Consider the following 24,731-nt stretch of genomic DNA (forward strand, 5'->3'; position numbering starts at 1 on the left):
TATATTAACCTTCACAATAGATAGGTCTTTATTGTTTACACACTGTAGAGGTTTTCTTGGGGTTTTTTGTTTTGGGGTTTTTTTTGCTTTTAATACACTCTAGATCCATTGAAGCATTACTAAAAAGAGTTTTGTACTGTCTACTTGCAGCAGAATCACTTGCTCTAATGCAGTGGAGTTAATGGTTTCTTCCCTTTAACTTAATGGCCAAAGACAACTGTCAGCCCAGGTTTCTACCTTCTTTCTAAACCAGTCAAGCCTTCTGGACACAGCTGTTCAGTCCCTCCACTCTCAAACTGCCTTAAGGCACCTCTTTCCTTTCCAGCTTCAGAGACTGCACACGTGCAATCCATAAACCAAAATCAAGAAATTTTTGTGAAGAGAGGATGACTCTTCTAGCAGAGGCAGACAAAACATTTTCTACAATGTGGATTCAGCTCATTCACTACTCAAGTCCTCAAAATTCATCTTTGAGGCATCATTTTCTAAACCCTGCATTTGTCTGACAAGGAAAATATGTAACATTCTGTTCAGTGATGAATGTTTGCTTTCAGTCATAGCTTTTTATACAAGTAAATCCATCAAATCTCTACTGACCTTCTTTTGTAATCTTATAACAGATGTCCATTTTTTTTCCAGAAGTCCAGCATATTTCTTATCTAACTCTTCATTCTAAGAAGAAGCATTTAAATAAATTAATAAATTCTACTTCTAAAGCCTGTAGAAATGTTTCTTCAAAGGCAACATAAACCGCTCATTTTAATAAAAATCTCCTGACCACAGAAAGAGGAATTAAAAAGACTAAAATGTTTTACTAGTTAAACAGAACAACCATGCTTCAAATTTTAATAGCTACAATTTACATACACAGAAAAGAAGAACATATTTTAAAATATGATTTTTAATTAAAAATACTGCAGCACTACAGATTACTATTGCTAGATTCTGCAAATAAAATCCAAAAACTAGGACTACACTGTTAGCAATGCTGTTTTCCATCTTCATTATTTAAAAGGCTTTTTAAGTGCTCTGCATATCCAAGAATGTTGTGTCATATTTTGCTACAAGATTCCCCCCATCCCTCTGCTCAACCAGCTCTTACAAAAAAACAACAGCAGACAGCACTCAGTGACTGTAAGGACCAAGATGTATAGAACTGGTAACCAGTTTCTGTAAGATAGCCTCCTTTTTCAAATCCATCAACTAAAGCATTAAGAACTAACGAACTGCTATCCTCAGAGTTAAGTGTGCTAGCACTATTACTCATTAACAGCACAGTGCACTTTTTCTCTCACAGAAGCACATGCTGTTTGACAATGGCAGCCAGCTGTCAAGAGTAGGATTACATATGCTCCATCTCACTTGAAGACCAGTTAGCCCAAACTAACTGCTTTTTTTATTTTTTTAAACTTGGTTGTAGTTAACCTCAAATTACCACCGCAATATTGCATTACCTTCAGTGTTACCACAATGTGCTACCTTCCCAAAGCCAAACTTTAAGTCAACTCTCCCTGCATCTTTACTTCATAACTGAAGCAGAAAGTAGACTATACACCTGCCCTACTGAACACCGCCTCAGATACTGGAGAAATCAACACTGATTTTGCAACTCTAATGAAACTTTAATGAAGAATAATTTTTTTCCACTAAGTATTTTTCTCCTTTGGGCTCTAAGGAATAGTTGAGGCACAACGATGAACAACTGATGTTACTGTAAAAGCCAGAGGATTAGTATGGGTTTTTTTTCCCCTCCCACCTATTAACACAAGAAAGGGGAAGAAAAACAACACAGAAAAACAACCAACATCAGAGGCACAGAAGAGCAATTAAATGCTGCACATTTTCTTTCCGTGTACAAAATGACAGTCTCATACTAGAATAATTCTAAATTACATGGAGAACAACTAAGGCATGGGGGAAATAACAACGCCATAGCTTACTCCATAAAAGCTCTGAGGACTGGCTACCTCAGTCAGAGACCAGGTGTTAACCTACTGCTTCAGGGGCATTTATACAAGCTGAAGTTATCTGCAGGAATAATCAATACAACAAATGAAATTCCTCTTTGGAGAGCTACACCTGAATCCTTCCAACTTACTGAATTAAATGACCAAAAAAAGTTAAATGCAGAAATTTAGTACAGCGCCATCCAATTCAGATTTTCTTGCTAGAAAGCAATGTGGAACTTCTAGCAACTGCATTTTCTATTTCCCTCAGGACCATCTAGCCTATTTAGATTGCCTTTTTAACCTTTGGGAAGAGAACTTAATTAGGCTGATAGATAAGTAAGATAAGGGAACGCTATTAGGATTTTCAATTATAAGTATGGTATTTCAATTTGTTATTTCTACCTATTTATTAGATACTGAAAGCAGATTGAAGAAATTAAGTCAAATTTCAGCCAAGCATTTTGGAAAAAGAACAATGCAAGATTCATAATAAAGGCAAGGATTTATCAAAAGTCAGCACACAGAAGTGGATTACTCAGTCCAGCTCTATCCAGAGAAACAAATTCAGATAAAGTGGACACCTCCTATGCTAATAAATAGCAAGTTTAAAAATGATATGAAGAATCATCTGTTACAAAAGCAAATCAACTGAATTAAGTTGCAAGAAATGAGTGGTCTAAGTCACTAGCATCTGTAGAATCTAACAAAACAGAGCTGCTTACCAGAGCTGATCAACTTATATTAACTATTTAGGCTTGCCCTCTTATTATACGGTTAACCAACTGATACGCAACAGATCCAGGCAATGCCTTAACTACTGACCCAATTCCAATCACAAAATAGACTTCCACCATTCGATCTGTATGATAAATGAGAGGACAAAAGCAATCCTGTTTTGTCTTCCTGTTTCTTAAACATTACCATGTGAAATCAAGCTCCAAAGCTGCACAGTCTTAGACCATTTCAAATCAGGTTTGATTTGAAGTCTTCAGTTTTCTATTTTTGGACTGCAGAAAGTTTATGCTTTGTGATAATAAGCACAGTTAAGGAAATGAGTTACAGGGAGGGGAAAAGGGGATGGACGCAACAGCAGGAAACAGAAATTAAATGTGTTAAAATTAAGCACAAAATAGTGCTTAATTTATTAAGCACAGAATGGTCCAGGTAACAAAGGACCTCTTGAGATTATTAAGTCCAAACTGCCTCCTCAAAGCAAGGTCAGCTGGAGCAGACTGCCCAGGACTGTGCCCAGGGGGGGTTTGAACATCTCTGAGGACAGAGGCTCCATAGCCTCTCTAGGCAACCTATTCCAGTGTTCAATCACTCCCACAGTAAAAAAAATTATATTGTTCACATTGAATTTCCTGTGTTTCAGTTTCTGCCCACTGGCTCTTGTCCTGTCACTAGCATCAATGAGAAGAGTCTAGCTCTGTAATCTTCACACTCCCATCAGATCACAGAATCATAGAATGGTCTGGGTTGGAAGGGACCTTAAAGATCATGTAGTTCCACCCCCCTGCCGTGGGCAGGGACACCTTCCACCAGATCAGGTTGCTCCAAGCGCCATCCAACCTGGCCTTGAACACATCCAGGGATGGGTGTCCACAGCTGCTCTGGACAGCCTGTGCCAGTGTCTTACCACCCTCATGGTAAAGAATTTCTTCCTAAAAGCTAATCTAAATGTACCCTCTTTTAGGTTTTAGGTTCGGGTTTTTTTAGATATTTATGAACAATGGTAAGATCTCCCTCAAGCCTTCTCTTCTCCAGGTTAAACAGTGCTGGCGCTCTCAGCCTCTCCCCACAATGCTCTAATCCCATGTGGAGTGGCTGGAGTAAGCCCAGTGAAGGGCCATGTCTTTTTTTTTTTTTTAATACCATGTTTTATCACCCTTCTTTATCCTTTCATGTTGAATTATGTAGGCCCTCTTAGGACTTGGATCATTAAAAGACCATTACAGGAAAAACTCTGCATTGTACAAATGAGTGGTTGCTAGACACAAAAAGAGATATTAAAAACCTGCTTAAGTCATTAGTTGAAGATGAAGGTAAGAGTTTTGCTGAGAAAATGCCAAGTCACCCAATGATTATTTCTTAATTTTATGACAAGGCAATAAACTGTATGAGTTTACAATCTCCAGTTCCAAAACTGCATGAGCTAACAGGCAGATAATGGATACACATGCTTAGAATGGATGCAAATGCCATAAAATTATCAACTCTTTACTTAAAATATCTGTGAAGAATCTTGTTTGAACTCACCACATCTAACTCAGCTTCCTTTTTAAAAACCGAATATGCCTCTTCATAGCCGTTAGAACGAAGGTAATCTGCTATTGCTCGATTTCTAAAAAAAAAAACAAGGAACAGTATCTTCAGCCACAATTCTGAACAAGAGTAGAATTGGTTCAGACTTTAAAAAAATTTTATTCCAGCTAAACCTGAATAAAATGCTCAGTTCAAGAGAACAAGTCTTAGCTTTGTTTTTCAGATGACACAATAACTTCTAGTTAGATTACAGAAAGGGATACTGCCTCTGACCAAAATGTACAGTGATTCAAATTTTACATTATTTTTCAAATTATTCCACGCTTTGACATAAGACAATTACCAAACTAACCTGTCTTGAACCTCTCCCAAGACAAGATGCATTAGTTTTGGACTTACTCATAAAATTTCATTATTCTCAGACTTCAACAAGCAGTTAGCACCTTCTGTTTTAAGAGAACAGAACTAAGAAACCCTGCATTTTCAAAATTTATTTGAAATGGACAAATATTTTCAAGTTACACAACCAAGAAAACCTGCTTAAAAGAAGTAAGCTCAATGTTCTAAAGCAACCTAAAGGTAAAATTACTTTCACTTACTTTCTAAGCCTCCAGATTTTGTTTTCTTATTATCACTTTCTTGGGAAGGGATATGTGTGTGTATACTTAAACACGGCATGGGGGAGAAGACATAAACATACTACAGTATTAAAGTAAACTGATACACAGACACTTTTTTAAAACAAAAAGCAGAGTCACCTACACAAGGCAATCAAGAGAAAATGAATACCCTTTGATAGCTGAAGAAAGAAGTAATAATGATTTTTTGTTCTGAAAAGAATTTGCTTTCTGTATGAAAATTCATCCTATGGCTTGTATCACATTCTTCTTTCCTATCTTTTACATGTATTCAATCTCTCCTCAGACATTCAACTCTAAATATAACTCTGCATTCAAGCAAAATTTTCAAATTTCTCCACATAAACAACATACACTAAAATGAAGTATTGCCTCACCAGACTACTAAAGTAAATCCTAAGTCTCCAGTCATTTCACATTTCCATTCATAACAGTTCATTACTTCCATCTCCTCATTAATGCATGCACTTTCTGAAGTTTTGCCGGAAAAAAACTTCAGAGAATTGCTTAAAAAAAAAAGGAATCATAATCTTGAATGTGTTTAAACCCTAGAGTGTCTCCAAATACAATGAGCAGAGTTGTAAAAATCAAAATTTGAAGGTAACTTCTACTCTAAGAAGTAGAACAATGGTATTTAAGTATACAAAACAGAAAAGTAAAATGCATACTATACTTAATACAAAGGGGGTTGAATCATTACTGGAAAAGTGAAGAAGCTGCATTAAATAATACAGAGAGAGCTTACCATGGACAAGAGAGACACCAAATGCTAAATGATACTAGGTCCATACTCTTAAAAGGAATAAAAACCAAAACCCAAATCCAAACTTAGTATCTAAGTTTATGAAATGGGGTATCATGCAACACATTGCCATCCTGATGGCTACCCACCACTTGCTCTTTCATGATTTATGACAGAAGAGAAAGCAAACTAACGCATGGAACTTGACAGCCTACTCCTAAGTCTTAAAAACAGGAAAGAAACCCGTATCTTAAATTGATTTAAGATGGATTTTTTTGTGGGGTGGGGTTTTTTATTATTTTAGCTGATGGGGTTTTGGTTGCTTTTCTTTTTTTCTTCTTTAAATATACCCTCCATTTTAAATACAATTTAAGGAATCAAAGAAAGATTGTAATCACAATGTAGCACATTCTGATCAGATCCTTATCTATGCTCGGGAGTAAAATAGCAAAAAAGTGTCAAAATTTACACAAGGTAGACGCAGAATTTACAAATCAGTTTGGAGCCTATATTGCAATGTGCTTGCTGCTTACTGTAATCCTTTCGTAACTTTGTGACTGAAGTCAAAACAAAATAGATAAATTATAGTGAATTTAAGAATCCAATTTTTATGCCATTGATAACTTTGAAATGATATTTCACCATTTCACAATTCTATTACCAAATGCCAGAGGTTGTATCAAAAACAGGACTACAGAAATCTAAACCATAATGCATGGTACTTGATCAGCATGTGAGCAGAGCCACTCTGTAAAAACTATTTGAAAATAGAATTTAGTATTTAAGTTGAATGAAAATGTGACACAAGCTTAAAAATAATGATTTCTTACAGTTCGTCTCGTTGCCTTTGTGACAGCACCATTGTGGCTGCGATGTCAGGTTAACGTGATTCAGCACTGGCTGCCTCCTCAAGATCTATCTAAAGTCTTAGGAACCCTCGATCCACAATTCAGTCTGCCACAGAGTGGCTTAAATCAAAAGTATTCTTCCAGAAGTGAAATCCAATAGGAAATCCGGAGGCATTCAACACAGAAGATTCAATCCATCTAGAAGGAAAAGAAAGAGACACCATTAACTTCCTTTAAATAAGCACTCCCTCCCTCCAGACTGACACGAAGATCTCTGTACTGAGACTGCAACACCACTCTGGACAGAACAAACTGACTAAAACTGTAAAGGGAAATTTATTTTGCTAGTCTGGATCATGCCCTTAAAGCACATCTACAGCCTGGACTGAGTAGCCTGGAGAGACTTGCACACTTTCTTTATTCCCCTTCTCCGCACCATTACTCCTTCAAGAAACAGGGAGCTGAAGGAGACATCTTCAGTCACAGCCCAGTTCTAGCTTGCAGGCAACTCCATCGTGTCTTCCTGTTATGAAAAGAACTTAGGCCCTCCGTAAACAGCCTACCTTTTGCACTCACTGCTATCAAAGTTTCCCCCAAAAATCCTCTATTACCTATGCCAGATTTTTTTTTCTCTCTTCTGTAGATTTTGCTCTTCAAACTAAACCCAGCAAGGTTCATTCAGTTAATTTTCAACTTGAGATAAGCTAATGCTCTCCTGTATCTTTCAAGCTTTGGGGAAGAGTTTAAGCGGAGAACATGCCAGAAAGGGCCTATAGAAGATGCTGTGGCACACTTCAGGCCATAACCAATGGCACCAAGGCACACTCCGCTTGTCACTGTAGCTCATTCATGGCATTATATTAGGTAGTTCTCTCAGATTTACTCAAACAGCACCTTTAAAGACTATAATTCAGCATGTGAACTTCATGGGTAGACTATTACACAATTGTATTAGAACAAGTAACTTTTCTATTCTAGTAACATTATCTGAAAAAGTTCCAAAGAACCACTTTCTAAAAAAGACAACATGTGACTGAAAAGGCGGCAAGTATTGATAGAGTTTACCTGCAGTTAATCTTTTATCTTGTTCACATTTGGGATACAGCAAATTTTCAATCAGATCTTCAATCTTAGCAGATGTAGCACAATTACCATGGTGCAGAGTTGCCACAAGCCCATTACTTCAGCTGTGTTCAGACAGTGACTATCACTAAACATCTGACAATGAAAGCTAATTCAGAATATAACTGAAATATGACATATTCAAGATAGCATTCAAGTCAGAATTGTGCCTTTCATAAATTACTTATTTCACACACACACTATGTAGTCTCTTCTTACTCAGTAACATGAACTTCAGTATTCTTAATGTACAATCTACTTCAACTGGACAGTTTTAATCTTCATCAAGGTGACATCACCAAAATCATTTTAGCAGCACCGCCTTTTGATTTCTGCACTTCAGGTACTCTTTCTGTATGCAACATGATTATGAAAAATGCTGAAGATAGCATTTCTTGCATACCTGACGAGTCTGTATATAACACATAATTTACTCAAGCCGTTTAGCAAGTTTGACCAACTGGCTTTTAGCAACAAGATAAACTGAACATGACAATACACAAAGACTTAGGAGATACCAATTGGGTCTGTAAACTTTCTACCAACTGCTTCAAGAAATGCATGTCCCCACTGCCTCGCCTCTACTGTCTCTCCACTAGACACACAGGTATGCAAGGTTCACTACAAAAGTTGGATAACTGTTTTGGTAAGGAGCCCATTTTAAGGAAAAGCCCTTCTTACAGAAAAAACTGAAGAAAATACTAAGCTTGTATCATTAATGTCTACTTACCCATCACAGGGGATCAGGAACTTGTTTCTAAACCTATCTAGGCTCTGCTGTCTGCTTCAAAATAAGCTTAAGTTGCAATTTCACTCTGCTGGTGGATTTTCCACGTCAAATGCTGTACACCATAATACTGCACTGCAAGCCGTTTAAGACAGGAGCACTCTAAACAGGCAGGACATTATTTCATTAGTCTGACCTCTTCCCTAATAGCTATTTTGGAAACAATTCAGTTGAAAACTGATAGCACAGGTTGCATCCTTTCAGAGAACAGAAACAAACATTTCACTTGTCCCATACCTCACTTCCTGACAGGTAAAGAGACAACTGGTTTACAACAGATGAATCTTGTTCACTCCACAGTAGGAGTATCACAAACAAATGAATGGATGTTTCATTAATAAAAAAAAATAATATCTATCGAAATAATCAGAAGAAGTGCCCTCTAGAGGGCAATGCTGCTATAAATTTAAGTATTCAAAAATAGAGGCTTATAATGGCTGAATCTTTGCACTTCAGTAGGAACATAGCAACACTTTCAGTAGCAATAACGTGGAAGAGAACAAAATAAGGTACTTTATACACAGAAACACTGTTTGAAGCACTGAATAGCAGAACACAAAGATACAGACTTCCAAAATCTGCTGGTAGTACTACCATGGTAAAAATCATAGTATTAAAACCAGAAGGTCGGACTATTACCAAGCAGTGAATGCCTTGTAAATCCAGCATCAGTGCAATAACTGCAGTAAAAATCATACTCCAATATTCTGTCAATTTTGTCAAAATTGTCACTGCGTCTAGGAGATGTAACTGTAGTACTTGCCTAAAAATAACAGCAACTGTGTTCATAAAGCAATCCTTGACATGTCATCTAGTTAGAAAGGCATTTTCCCCCACTCAAATGTAAAGTAACCCCAAACTTCTCCACCTGTGTCCCTAACTGGGACACCTGTGGAGCAACATGAAGCAACACCTGGCCTGCTCCATTGCTCTAACTCTGAATTGTTTTTCAGAAATAGATCTTAGTACTAGATAAACCCCTACAGCTACAGGGCAAAGCAGCTACTTCTGCTATTAGCAGACTACAGCTGGTCCACAATAAGTTACCAACCTACAGTATCTTGCTCCTCTGAAAAGTGTGTGTTCCAAGCATCCTTCTCAGTATTCCTGACTTTTTAAGTAGGAAAGCACCTGAATATAAGGTGAAGTATTTTTAGGGCAGACTCCTTCATATACACCCTTTAATAAAAGGCAAAACAAACCAAAGAAAATGAAAATAAACAAGGGAAAAAAAACCAAATCCACAAACAAACAAAAAAAAAACACCCAAGCAAAAACGTCCTGAAACAAAAAGCCCAAAAGCACCCAACTTTAATTATACACCTGTGCCACTTTTAGAAACAACTGAGAATGGATATATATTGTCCATGTGCATTGCCTTTTCCTTGGGCTAGAGAAGGTTTTGTGACATACAAAACTCAGTGGAGCAAGATTAACCAGTCCTCCCTTCATTGCCTATCAAGGTTTATAGCCACCACTGCGTTACACACACACACACCACAAACAACCTCAGTAATGAGAGGAAGCGAGCGTTCAAAGAGAACCCTTGGGAAAAAAAACACACAAAGAAACACCACCTGTTCATTACATCTTGCCTGAAATCGGTCATTTTTAGTATCAGCAGCTTACTGTGAACAAGGTGGCATCAAGACAGAGCTAGATCTTTTTTGAAAGAAAAGACGTCTTTGTATCAAAATTTTAATTTGCTCTGTATTAAGTACAGGGGAAAAAAAAGACTGAACTTAAACAGAGCCATCCATGGAGTAACAGCTAGCTACTAATTCAATGTAGAACAGGATGTGCCTTTTACTAATAGCCCCACTTACACGGCAAAAAGTTTTAGTTTCTAACTTAAGACCTATTTGATTCCATATCAATAGCTTGCATATATAAAAGCACTGAGTGGCAAACCTTTGTATATGCACAATCTCTCAAAAGAAGTGGGCCACAAGTGTTTCCAGCAAGATCAGTTGTCTTTATAAGCATTTTAAAATTGGAACCTAGACCTGGCTACACACACAACACTGAAACAGGTACGACAAATCAAATGTTTGCCTCTTACTCCCTCTGGCAGCACAGTATCTGCTCAGTGTTCTACAACACACAGGTATCTGGTGGGAGAAGAAACATACAACATGACCCACTGCAGTTTAGGTAGGCTATTTCTTTATGAAACAACACAAACCATTCAAAAATGGTATGTAACATCCTCCTCAGCTCCATTAACAGCTGCATATCCTCAACAGACAATTTCATCTCATCTCAACTGCTAACCTTTCCACTTGGCTAAAGATAAGCTTTTATACTTCGGACTGGTAGAAATGTCTGAACAATAAGGATAAAAGATCTAATTCACTCCTTAAGTGCTGTAGTACTGAAGAGTAGCATACTAATCTTTTTTTTATTAAGAAAATTAAAAAAAGACAACCAAGATTTTTTTTCCCTACACAAGCTTATCAGTTGTTCTGTATGTTTTATAAAGAACAACAAATTGGGCAGAAAAACTTGAAAAGCAGAAGAATCCTGCCTTGTAAAAGAAGGTGGGAACAGAGCACTGTACAGGCTCTTCTGACTTTTTCATTAGGAAAAAAAAAAGTGGAAGACCCTCTGACTCCTCATGTTTAAAAATCACCTCCCATCGTCCTCCACTGGGATTCCGAGATTCCTTAGCTTCACCACATACAGCCTTTTGCTGGAGCCAGCTGCACGCACCACAAGACCTGCCCACACTGTGCTGAAGACACATTTACTCCTATTGCAATTGCTTTGAGGCTCAGAGATTCTGCCTGACGTGCACTTAAAGATGGTCCCACCCTGACGGTGACTAAATACATACCTTTTGCAACTAGTTGCTGTTAAGGCACCCAGCTGAGTAACTTCACACCTGAAGTGGACATCACAGATCTGATACAGGAACCACCCTCTTCCTGAGGGCGATTCAGACATCGTAACAATTCAATGGACGGTTCTTCCTGACTTTAAACACTAGGTCCTTACACCGATGTGTATCAGTGTGGTTCAAGTGTTCCCTAGGTTACTGGAAAACTTTGCAAAACTTGAGACCTCACTAACCATTCATAAGACGCACAAATGGCAAAATGAAACAGGTTCAGCTATATTTGTTGGCTCTTTGAGACAGCTATATAGCAGGTATAAAAGCACAATAGCTAAACAGACACAGCTGAAGCAATGAGGTAGGAGGGAAAAAAAATTCAGGCAAGAGATAGTTAGAATTCCCCTCAGTTCATGAGACGTCATGCCAATAAATGACAAGCCTTGCCTCATAGATATTTCTATGATGGTGTTCATAGCTGCCTCAGGAGACATTTAAATATTATTTTCCATAAGTATTCTCCAAATACTATTAAGATACAGATTATGGAATCAAATTAACCCTTCAGCATTTTAGTCTCAACCTGCTAAAAATACCTGTTCCTTTACCTAAACTATCATCAAGCAAGTTTATGAATTAAATTACTGAAATAAAACTCCTGAAACTGCCCATTCCCTAAACATAAAAAAAATAATCAAATTTGGCCTGTAAATTCCTGCAGAGTTCATTATGGTTTTGCTTATCCAGAGTACACTGGACACTTAACAGTACTAAAACTTGATTTGAATATGTCTGGCAAAGACAGCGTACCCTGAATTTGACACTTAAGCTTTTATCCATTTCAAGCTGATCATCTACTTTGCAAACCTGTAACGAGCCTAAACAGAAGTTTTTACACAGAGTTGAAGATCTAAGTTTTTAAAATCAAAACCATCCCACTTTCTTAATTTTAACTACTAAAATAGTGTTTCTGGACTTAATCCTTGACTTACTGATTACTGCTGTTAATTACTCCACAGATACCATAGCTCATCTACATATTTTAGAGCAGGGTGAAAGTTTTCTTATTTTTCCTGTTTCACTATTGCTAAGACTTTGTTTAGCAATTGTAATAACTCATTGCTACAACATTAATCGAAAGGTTTTATCTGTATGTTGCAGGGAACCTTCAACTCTTTCAAAGTAACACATATATTGTACTGTAACAAAATTGAAGCCCTAAATACAGAGGTCAAAGAAACCATTAGCTACTAGTTATTAACTCATGATAGAAATCACACCTTCAGTAAGACTGGTCCATGCAAGGTATTAGTTCAGTCAGGGATTCAGCATCCCAGAAAGAATGAGGGCTTTTGTCCTTTAAACGGCCTTATGGGAATCACACCATGGGAAGGAACTGCACTTGGTACTTTCCAGCTGCCAGCAGGCAACAACCAAGCTCATTAACTTCTCCACTTACGTTGCCATCAACAAGGTGTTTCACGTTAAGTTCTTACCAAGCCCTTCCAAATCCAAGGTTTTTCATAAGTGTATCCTGAGATACCAAACTCTGCCATCACAACCAACCTTATCTTCTGCAGTATTTTATCAGTGCAATCAGTTTGAGATTTCCATTGTCTTTCCTTTGCTCCCATCAAAAATACTGCTTAGGGATCAACACCATAAACAAATAACTGAAATAGCTCAACTGACTAACGATACCCACTTCTGCCCTTACAGTAAAAATCACTCCCAATTGAGTTATGATCCATGTAAACTGCAGTTAAGCAAGTTAACAATTACATATTTTATTAGAAACAACATATACACCAGTCAACAAAACACATAGATGGAAAATCTTTGTCAAACTCATCTTTAATTCTGGACGTCTGCTCACTTTGCTAGACTCAGTCAAGCATGCCTCCATAGTATAAGCAAGACGCAATCTAACACGCATGCGTTAGGATCAGCACTCTCGGTGTGAGTGTGCTACACGGCAAAACCATCTGTATCAATGCCTTGTTGAGTGGCAGTGCTCTGCTACCATAGCAATAAGGTTTAAGAAAATCTACACAACATCAAGTAGGGACATACAGACAGCAGAAAGCTATTCTAAGTTCATCATGAAGTATTTCTTGCAGACATTTGTAGGTTCTAACCTGATTTTTGAAGTCACCTTAATAAAACTGCAAAGAGTAATGTAGAGAAAGACGCATTACATTATAAGGCCTTTAGAAGTTTCAGAATTTCAATTTCACAGACTCTTTGACAGCCTAAGTTACTATGATTACTTAAGCCAGGGCTCCCGTCATCAAGAAAATCCTCATCAATACCACAAGGAAAGACAGTCTCACCCACCGGAACTCCAGGCTCAAAATCTTTATGATCCTGGTAAATCAAGTCCTCAAGCCTACAGAAACATTTGCTTACGGGCTACTAAAAAAAAAAAAAACCAACCAAAAAACCAAAAAAAAAAACCCCACACAACCCCCACCCCTCCCAAAAAAAAACAACCCATACAACACACCACCAATCTGCTTCAACATATTCTTAAGCACTTTCCCATCTCCCGTAATTCCCACAAGCATATTCATCCCTCCTGTAGTTCACGTTTTCTGTCTTAACTTTTGAATTTCTATAAGCTAAACCCCTAAGTCACCCCTTCGTTCACAACATTTGTGGCAGCAGCAAACAGTTAAACACATCAGTACCACCCCAACTTCACCCTGCTGCTGCTGTCTAGCAACCTAACAACCACAGCTGACAAATCTGTTATTGCAGATCTTGGAATACAGATTCATAGCTCTTCCAGGAACTTAAAAAGAAATTAATTAAATTTCTGCTGTTTTAATGACCATCGCTGAAGCTCCATAAACAGTCTTCCCCACAAAAACAAGCTATGTACACTACACATGTAACTAGCTCCTTACATGCAAAATTAGCAGAGCTACATAGCATAAAACAAACTCTGAAAGGTTATCAAAGCTGTGCTTTAAAAACACTAAGTTTTCACCTTTTCTTTCAGAATTCTAATACCTTAATAAACTAACTCCATGACCATTTGTTTTTTAAGTATTATGAGAAAATCCATGTATTTAATCATATTCTACAAGACTGTTCCTTTGAAGGAGACAAAATCTGAGATCGCATTCTCAGATTATCAGGTTAGGCACACCTAATACTAAGTACTTGGGTGTTAAGAAGGCATATAAACCATTATGAACACAAGGAACACACAATTGGGTTCGCATTATGAAATCAACTACAGAGTTTGAGATCACTCACATCTAGCTTCAAATTTAGATCTTAATTTGCAATCATTTAAAATTCCAACAACCTGTGTAAAACTCAAAACAGCTGCCAACTTCCAAGCAGTTTCTCTAACAGATTCTACTTCTTAAAAGATGTTTTAACTGAAAGAAAACTCCTTATGTTTTCTGCTGAGTTCATTAATGTATCCAAATGTATCCTACTTTAGTTAGCTTCCTCTCTTAGGTAATTTTTCAACCCCAGTGAAAGGCAAGTCACTTATGAAGCAGTAGCAGAGACCAGAGCCACAAAAAAGCCTAACTGAATTGACAGAATTAAATTCTACAGTTCTTTAAAGTTGAGACAATGCATTTATGCATTACTGGAGTAGAAACTCTTGTTGCATTGTCTCTTGCTACACAGCTGGCACATCTATGCTTACAAAGTTTTTCAACAGTGTATCATCTTTCATAACATATTAACAAGAGGACTTAGAGTGGTTATTTGTGAACATTGCAGGCAATTAGAGCTACAAGCCTTTATCGGAGAACTAGATTAAATGAATTGATCTCTTATACCTCTAGATTATACAGCTAAATCCTAGCAAGTATATAAGCAAGCACACACTAACATTTCCTTTTAATCTTATTTTTAATGGTCTAATTTTGTTTTAAACCCAGTAAGCAAAAAGCTGCTTTTTCTAACACAAGCCACAGAATAGGACAACTCTTCCTACAAATGTACTCTAGAAACAGATTCCATGGAAGCTGCCATTTAAGTATGAATCTAATTAAAAGTCAAGCAATATCCATATTTCTTCGGCATAACTGCTATGACCTGAAAAGGTTTCTTAGAAATCAGTCTCCATCTGTTGACGGGACAGAAAAACGCTAACAATAAAACATCCAGTGCCTTGTTCTCCCCTTCATCTCACCCCCCGTTAGAGCAGAAGAGTACACACACAGTACAGTCACAAGAGAACAGCCATGCAGTTCTTCCTACAGTGCGGTAAACACACCTTATCATAGCAAATGTCAGAATTCATCACCTGCTAAGCTGGCAGGGACGACTTTAAGAATACAAGCAAGCTACTCATTTATGAGCTGGGCTAATCTTTTTTCCACTTTTCAGCCTACATCAGTAAAGCTAGCTGAAGGATTATGAAAAAAGTGAGCTCCAACAACTATCTTACTTTGGAAAAATCAAAACAAAAACTAATCTGATCTGAATTACAACTCTGAGCCTTATTTTTAATTCACATTTAGTAAGCCTGTTATTCTGCAATTAAGCAAAGTCTTAAAGTGCCTGTAGGTCTTAAACACAAATGTTTTGCCAAGTATATCCACATAATATTACACATAATATAGCATGTTGTGCAGTGCCTATTCACATTTTGCAGTAAGTTACCAAAAATATTTTCCATTTCAGTCAGAGGTTTATCAACACAAGTATTTTTTTAACACAAAAACCTGAAAAGTCCTATGCCTCTTTTCTTATCCATTTCACCTACTTTCACTGGTTAATTGAATTGACTCTGCTAAAACCTGATACTGTAGTTTACTTCTGAAAATAATTCAACAATAAATCCATGGGGAACTAGAACATAATCTATAGCAGATCAGATATAGTGCCTATGTTCCAAAGGCTTGGAAAACAGGTTGTAATTACATCTGAAAAAAAAAAAAAAAAAAAAAGGCTAAGTAATGCCATCATCAAGATGCTATGGAACAGGAGCAAGTTAACAACTCTACACTGCATCTTCCCTAAATAAGCATATTTCTGTCCCAATTAGAGATGTGCATTTTGAAATAAACAATATGCTCATCTACTTTTCCATATTATTTCAAATTATAATCACTACTTAACAGATCACTAGCAGTCACCACCTACCTTTAGGACTACAAAACAACAAAAGACATTTCTGGTCTTGTTACCTTTCCCAGGCACCAACACTATGTGACTTTTCGATACATTTGGACCAAATTTACCAGGAAAATATTTTTTGAGAAAAAGAAGTCTTCAAACTAATTCAATCCTGACATTTATACTCCCTCCATCACTTCCGTTTTGCAATTCTGATAGAATTGCCCAATACAATCAACTCTCAGGAGAAATCTCTCAAGCACATAGTCACTATGTATCATTTTAGTGCCTTTAGGCTTCTTCCAGGTCACAGCTCAAGTTTGTAGTCTACATCTAGACTTCGGCAGCAAACAAGTGAAAACAGCCTTCTTCTAGCCTACCTGTTCATTTCTATATGAAAATGCAGGTAAATTGAACTACCAATAAATGAACCACCTGGAAAAAAGCAGGCTGCAGTAGAAAAGAAACCTGTAAAACATACGCAAAAGTTCTGGATGTAGAATGCGTTATGCTGTTCATTAGTATGTTGTGATAGGGATATGACAGCAGGGAATTATTTCACAAAATTAGTTTAAAATTCCTATTAACCCCCACTGGGTTTTCACTGAACTTCACTGGAAACCTGAATGACTTTTTGGTCAGCCACAGGTGACTTGGAGGACGGGGGGGTGGGGAGTGGGGGGTGTAGAAGAACTGGACAGAGGGAGGAGGAGGGTCAGTGTTACAGTGGGCTGAAGTATTACAAGCTGCTACTCTAAAACTTGTTCAGAGAAATGCGTAATGCACATTGCAGTTTATCTGGATGATTTCAGCAAAATATTTCTCAACATCATTTTTGCTAGGTCAAACAATACGTACACATTTTGTGATAACAATTCTAGAACACTGTACTTAAGCTTCTTTCTCTTAGCCACCAAGAGAAGAGTACACAGTTTCTTACAGCTGATCAGCAGTAATGCAATGGATTTGAACTTTGTTCTTTTCAGTTCTTCCCCCCATACTTCTCTGTCTTGAAGAATTAAGTACTAGACTTACAACTCCAAAGGAGGTCACAGAACTATATCCAAATTTAAATAACTCAATTATTAAACAGATGTTATATTGGAAATGTGATGTTAACAAAAATGACTGTAAATTGATTACATTATGTATAAAAAAATATTTGGAAGGGAACTTGAAGGAACACCTATGTAAAAGCTTTAAAATAGGAGAAGGTCAGAACCACAAAGAAATCCAAAGAAATTCAGACAAAACTTCCACTCTTCAAATCATGAGAATACTCTGCTAGTTCTCTAGCCATTTTCAAAGCTTGTTGATCAAAAATGGCTTCACCTGACAAGGGGAGGGGTGGAACACGGCACCAAAATCACCATACATACATCTTTTCCTATTACAGGGAACAGCTGAATCTTGCATGACATTGGTACCAAAAGTAATGATATCAGGCTTCTTGTAGGTGTCTGATCTTTCTTATGATCCATCTTCACCTATAACACTACTGCCTCTGAAGCAGATCTCAAGTGTGGGAACCAGTCCCTAAGAAATAGCTGTCTTCCTCTTCCCACTTCACCAGCATCCCTTCTAAGAATTCCTGCATCTCCCATCTAGTTGCATATGCAGTAACTCTCCTGCTGGAAGGAGTAACTCCTCTCACTGGAGGAAGGTCCCTTATCTAAGCCAAGAGAGCAGAAGACAGACACAGCATTACTTCTTTTACTGCTGAAATGGAAAACACTTTTCGATACAGAAGCAATGTCAGAGAGCACAAAACAGGACCAAGAACAAGCAGACACTAGGCAGCAAACTACAGTATTCGCAACTATCTCAGTTCTCATTTTGTTGATGTACAAATTTGTGTTTGTGATTTACTGTGGTACTAGAAATTACCTATCATTAGTATTCATCCCAGCCTTATTAGTGTGACAGAAACATGAAAAGATAAAACTCCAAGTTTGTTGGAACAGCATTAGCTAGTCAGAAGGTTTTATTACAGAAATGATATGTATGATGTTAGAACTTTAACCCCATCATCACTGTCTTGCTGTGGATGAATACTAGGGTTGGAACTCCTCTGCTAAGCTTCCCCCAACCTCGTTTGTGCTTGCTGCCTACAAATCCAGCTGAGAACTAAAAGCTTCTACCATTACTGATTTAATAGGCACCATTTCAAAATACGCATACACACTCACTTTAACAACATCATCCCCTCAATAGGTTGTAGAGACACTAGCGTTTAAATAAACCGATTGTTTATCAGTCTTTTTCTTCACACCCAAAACCAGGTGAATCAAGCACAAGACAAACTGCCACCGCTGTTTCTTTATGGAAGAAACAGTCACGTATCTACAGGTTAACATGCTAGATGTTTCTAACTGATTTTCCTTTGGTCTTGAAGGATAAACTTAACTTTGCTTCACCATTAAGCTACCTCCATGGGGAAAAACAAGGCAGAAGCAATCTGCAGGGAAGAGATTTGTCAAATTAAACCAGAAGAACTTAAGATCTGTGAAGCACAACAGGGACAATTAACATTGATACGAGAGGGAAGGTATGGACAATCTTAAATCATGAAGGCCACCATGCTATCTCAGATGTAAACTAGTATGATATCATGCCATAAAACCTTTAGCCCTACCTCAAAGGAGGGATGCCAGCTGACTCACCAACAAGCACCGCAAACAAGAGGTGCTTCAGAAAAGCGTATCTACAAACTCACTCAACAGGGACCTGTTTAACAATGGATCTGACAAAATTACAGGACAGGCATTTGCTGCAGCACCACCTATAAACCTCAACCACGCTGGATTGTCCATACCTGGGAATACCTTTTCAAGATTGCAGCAACTAGTTACTGGTTAAAAATATCAGTTAAGTCTTCCAAAATCAACAGAATAACAACCACAAAGATGTATTTATTACATTTATTTAATCACAATCCTTATCCAAATGTCCATAAACAGTCAAGTCAAAATGCTGGGCTCTCCCAGAAGCAGCACCAATAAGGAGAAAGTGGCTAAATTACTTCCAAATGTATTAACTAACAAGTACTTTGAATTCATAATGTTGATTTTTTTTAATAGTTATGCATGCACCAGTGCTCTTGATACTGCTTAGTATGACAATGCTGTGCACACATCATTTGCTTTGAAGAGGACCGTATGCTTACAGTACTGATGAAATGGATCACAGCATACACTTACGTTGTAAGTAACATTTTTCTTTGAAATTTCCTTAACAGTACATGCAGCATGAAGCAGTATGCTAGGTGGTTTCCATGACAGTGAACTAAAATCAAGGTAGCCTAAGTCACACCTATCTAATCCCCTAAAGAGAGAGCATGAGGTTAAAAAAAAATGGGGAAAAAAGAGCTTTTAAACATGCTGAATGAGACATGCACTGCCTCATTCATGTCCTGCCTCAATGAGTATGAAGAAGAAAAGGCCCTTTGAACAACTAAGATAAGACAAAAGTTAGATATAACACATTTGTTGGAGCTAACCTGCAGTACCTAGCAAGTTCTCCAGGGTAAAGCTAGAACTACATTATTCATCAGATAAAAATCATGGTTCTTTCAAATGTATCCAATATCTAATATTCATCAGTAGGTCTCAAAACATGGTAGAAATGAGGAAAAGCATTGTTCCAAGATAACTGTAATACAAGAAAAACAGACATTTAACTCAACCTAAGCTAAGGGTACCACAATGAAGCTGACATAATACAGTTACAGCTCAAATCACACCACTGCATTTTCAGTAATGGCAGAAGCCTTCCATGCAGAAGATGACCAAGTGCACTCTCCTGCTGAATTGGACAGCATTAATAGTAAAAAATCTGAATAAATAACTTCATGTACTTGAAAACTAGTTTTAAACAGCTCAGAATTATGTCTTAGTGTAAATGCCTGTTTTTAAAAACTTTAAATTGAGGTGTAACCTACTCAGGCAGATCAAAAGACAAAGTAACATAACCCATTAATAAACACCTATGCTCACAACACCCAAAAGCCACATTAGGAGCCCCATCCCCCTTGCGTCAGGTAATAAAGTAGCTCCTGAGAAAGCCATTCAACCCAGGCAAGGCTTAATCAACTGAATACATTTTTAGCAGACAGGTTGTTCTGCCAATGATATTCAACTCTTACAAAAAGGAGAAAGAAGAGATCAGTAGTAACTTCATTAACAGATCTGCAAGTATAGACAGTACATCACTTGCTATTTCTCTATAATATACCTCACAGAAGAAACCCAGAACCATTTTGATTAACACACACTGCTCTGATACTTGGGAAAGACCTTTGATTGCCATCACGAATTATGTTATAGGCTAGAAACTGCCCCACACCCTATACAGAATCTGAAATTATTATTTATTATTAATTATGATTTTTATTGTCCTTTTGATTTCCTAAATTCAGGCCTACACAGTTCTTATTTTCAGGCTGACAAGCAAGTCTTCACTTCACAGACATTTCAGCAGCCCTCCCACAGTCTTCGCCTTTAGTTTAGAAAAAAGGCCAAAGCTCACAAAAGTAGGGGAAAGCTGACCGAAACAAAACTATTCAAAAGCTACTCCCCTTCACACTACAGTAATTCCAACCACTCTACGTCGTGAATACCAGAAGCACCTACAGAGGGTTGTATATAAACCTGGTAACAAACATACACAGTGTATTTCTGAGCTGTAGAGAGGCAGGGGTCTTCCAGCTATTGCTTGCCCAGAATATTTTACAAGAGGGTAAAACACATTATAATTAGCACTGATGGAAGTCAATTATAGAGTTCTGGAAGAAAGACAAGGTTGGAGTGTTGGGCAAGACAGTCAACAGATGTTAATTCAATAGCTGTCCCATCCATAGCAAGTTGGATAGACAAAAAAGTTGACAGCAGACAAAGAATACCAACTGAGCACCCAAGGCTGGGTGGAGCATAGGAAACAGTATAGGCAGAAAAGCCAGCAATACACACAAGACAGACCTCACGTGCAGTCATAAAGGTAAGTATTAATGCCTTTTCCTTTTGTAGAACAGAAATCTAAAAGTTATTCCCTGTACAGACAGTAAATGCCATCATTTCAAGGACAAAAATCAACCAAAGTAGTGAGGAGGCAAGTGTTCATTGCTTTTAGCCCGGATACATTTTTAGACACATGCATTTAATGAACACATCCACTAAATCCTGTAAGATCTACTCTGAGTGAGTGAACTACATCTTATAAGAAAGCCACTACCCTTTAATTTAATTTTGGGCAAATTAAAGCCAAACGCAGTCACATCTGTGGCCACCTACCATCAAAAACTGGACTTCAGAAATGAGACAGACCCAAGAAAAAGCAAAACGTCAACCTGCTTCAGAATCATGAGTGGTCAGCATTGCACTTGCTCTTATCAATACTGCATTCAGGCGGGCATGCCATAAGCCACATCTGGAACAGGAGAACACTTCTGCAAGCAGCCCTTCCTAGGTGCTTCATCCGATCCCTACTGTATTCCCCAAATCCTTTGTTCTAACACCTTTCCTACACAACTTTAAGTCTAAGCATCAATATTACCCCCATGATGCAGCAGCATCCGGGTGGTATAGTAATGCTCTTACAGAGCCATATTGTTCAAAAGGGCTTCCAAAATCTTGAGATGTTGTTTAATACGAACACAGCACATGAAGAAGGGTAATGCAATTAAGTTCATAAACTAATAGGAGTTACTCTACTGTGGCCAGCAGAGAAAGCAGGGATTGCCTTTTCTTGCAAGTCCACCCATAACCCAGTCTAACCAAGAAGTTACAGGGACAAATAAATAATAGCACTAAGCAACAATACAGGGGTTCTCTGTATTTCAGAGAATGTTGTGTGTAAAATACGCACACAAAAATCCTAATTCTTACGTAAGTGTAAATAAAATAAATTCAACAAGTGAATATCTAAGTGGATAAATTGAAATGGTTATCAGACAAAAAAATTCCAGCTTTGCAACAGTGACTGGTCACTTCTCACTGTCAGACAAATCAAGATCCACCCTGAAGAAAAATAAGCCTCAAAACAGAATGCGAGATTTCTTTCATTTCAGAAGGCTCCTGCACCATTAGATTCTTCCCTAAAGAGACTTCATTGTTACGGCAATTAGTATTCCTCCACCCCAGCAAAGGGGAAAAAAAAAAAAAAAAAAAAAAGCTATGAAAGGGTAATCTAGCCATTTCGCAGCTTTGCCTCCTTACTCCACCCAGTCTCTTCTCTGCTCAATGGCTGCACACAGCATCCATAAACATGGTAATATCAAAAGAAACACACAAAAATGAGATCCCTGAGAACAAGCTAGAAATTTGCAATAAATCTTTCTGTTTGAAAATATTTTCTTTGTTTAGCTCCCTAACATAATTTTTCTATTTAACAAAACGATTCTAAGGGCAAATAACATTTTGATAGCAGACCCTCCCTCTTCTGAAAACCAGCTGAATGCTGCACAATCATTTACAAAATGATCATCACTAAACGTAGGTTCTTTAACCCCCATCTCCTAATATCGTACACAATTCTGTCATAGGAATATATGCTTAAAAGAATCTCCACAAAAATACCTAATTCAGCCAGGTCAACATGCCCAAACATTTATTTACAGTAAACCTGTGTTTATTAAAGATTTTTAATATAGCTTAGATTAACCTTCCACCACCATCCCCTGGTTAGGTAATTCATTATGAATTGACTTGACCTGCAACCACCAAGCCCTCTGCTGCAGCACCATCAGCAAGGAAATTTTACCAGCGTATTGTAGCAAAGAAAGGGAAGGTGTCACATTATTACTGGTATTAAAGGTCAAGTTTAATTGCATCCACCTTAAACAACAACAAAAAAATAATCTCACATCTAGAGAACAGACTAAACCTTAAACTTTTTAAAGGAGGCACCACTCCCACCCCCCAACTTCCATCAAAAGCTCTGCCTGCGCATAACCTCCTGCTGAAACAAAAACTCAAGAGTAGCAATAAACACAGCATTTTACGAAACTCGACTGCTATTACAAGGTTTCCAAGGAAAGCCTGTGCGACTGTAGACAACCAAGCAGAGATATGACCCCAAGAAGGAGAGATTAGGTCTCCCTCCCCCGTTTTTACTGCAGCTGGTTCTGAAGGTCTTGAGCCACCTCCTACCAATCAAGATCACTGCAGGAAAACAGGGTGGATGTGAAACAAATTCTCAAAGTAACACCTACTCCGTTCCCATGTATTATCAATTCTCGTTTTGTTTTCTGTGCTGCGGCCAACTCCGGAGATCTGGGCCATCTCCTGACAAACGCCTGCCGTGCCCTCGGAGAGGACGGGGGCGGAGAGGAGAAGCCCTCCGGGGGGGATTCGGGGAAGGGATGCTCGGTGCTCTCCCCGGCACACGTACCACCAGACCCCTCGCCCCAGGCTCTCTCCTTTTTTACCATTATTTGCGCCTGGCCCACCGCCTCCTCCCCAGTATCTTGCTAAGTCACCAGAAGAAACGAAGAGGCCTAAGGGGCGGGGGGGCGAGGCCGCGATAGCCGGGGAGCCAGAGCCCACCGCAGGGGCCGCTCCCCCCTCACCCCACCCCGCTCCCTTGTCTGGCCCACTCCTCCCCCGCGCCCTGTTTTCCTGCTAAGTCACCCACGGCGGGGACGGCGCTGAAGCCCGGGAAGGGCCAGCCGAGAGGGGAGGGAGCCGCGCCCGGCGGCCCCCACCACACCCCGCCGGGGCGCGGGGACCGTCCCCCGCCTCGCCTCCCTCCCTCCCGCCCCGTCGCCCTGCCTCCCCCGCCTCCTCCCCGGCTCCCTCCTCACCAACGGGCGCGGCCGCCATTTTGAGAGCGAGCTGGAGAGAAGGAGGGAGGGGGCAGGAGCAGGAGCGGAGGGCGGGGAGCAGCGGAGAGGAGGGGGGAGCGGAGAGCCGCGCCGGCCGCACGGCCCGCTGGACCCCGCCGCCGGCCGGGACAGCCCCTCGCGGGGGGCGCCGGCGATCGGCGGAGGGGAGGCAGGCAGAGAGGGGAGACGCGGCCCCGGCCTTACCCGAGCCGCCGTTTCGCTCTGCTCTGTGGGGCCGGCGCCGCCCGCCTCTCCCATTCACCGGTGCGGCGGGGCGGGGCGGGGCGCGGAGGAGGGGGGTCCGTGGGGGGGTCCCGGAAGCTCTCGCCGCTCACACCGCTCCGCTCCGCGGTCTGTCAGTGGCGTCCCGGCCGCCAGGAGGGAGGGAGGGAGCGGCGCGGCCCGCCGCACCTCTGCGCATGTGCGAGCGGGGGCGGGGACAGCCGCCGGCCACCATCTTGGGCGGCTGAGGCGCAGGGGCGCGTGTCCCGGCATGCCCCGCGCCGCCCGCCTCCCCGGCATGCCCCGCGCGCGCCGCGCCGCGCCGCGGCCTGTGGGGCGGCCTGTGAGCGGTGGCTGGGCTCGCGCCCCCGCCCCGCCGTTCCGGGCCCCGCCGGGCCCCCGGCCTTTCTCTGGC

The 24,731-nt window shown here is 39.6% G+C and overlaps 1 protein-coding gene across 3 annotated transcripts in view; it reads right to left on the reverse strand.

The window, feature by feature from the left end:
* Nucleotides 1–24,500, reverse strand: part of PAFAH1B1 (platelet activating factor acetylhydrolase 1b regulatory subunit 1) — a 38,076-nt gene extending 13,576 nt beyond the window's left edge. The window contains exons 1-4 of one of the 3 annotated variants that reach the window (XM_056322670.1): nt 24,299–24,500; nt 6,425–6,640; nt 4,209–4,293; nt 598–672 (exon numbers count right to left, since the gene is read on the reverse strand). In XM_056322670.1, coding sequence (XP_056178645.1) covers nt 598–672; nt 4,209–4,293; nt 6,425–6,456 — 192 coding nt within the window. In that variant the 5' untranslated portion in view covers nt 6,457–6,640; nt 24,299–24,500. Of the gene's footprint in view, nt 1–597; nt 673–4,208; nt 4,294–6,424; nt 6,641–7,507; nt 7,641–24,073; nt 24,205–24,298 lie in introns of those variants that run through there. The other 2 variants (XM_056322679.1, XM_056322687.1) reach the window with 2 other exon arrangements.
* Nucleotides 24,501–24,731: the final 231 nt, after the last annotated feature.

Source organism: Falco biarmicus, chromosome 1 (assembly GCF_023638135.1).
Source record: "Falco biarmicus isolate bFalBia1 chromosome 1, bFalBia1.pri, whole genome shotgun sequence".
Lineage (NCBI taxonomy): Eukaryota > Metazoa > Chordata > Aves > Falconiformes > Falconidae > Falco > Falco biarmicus.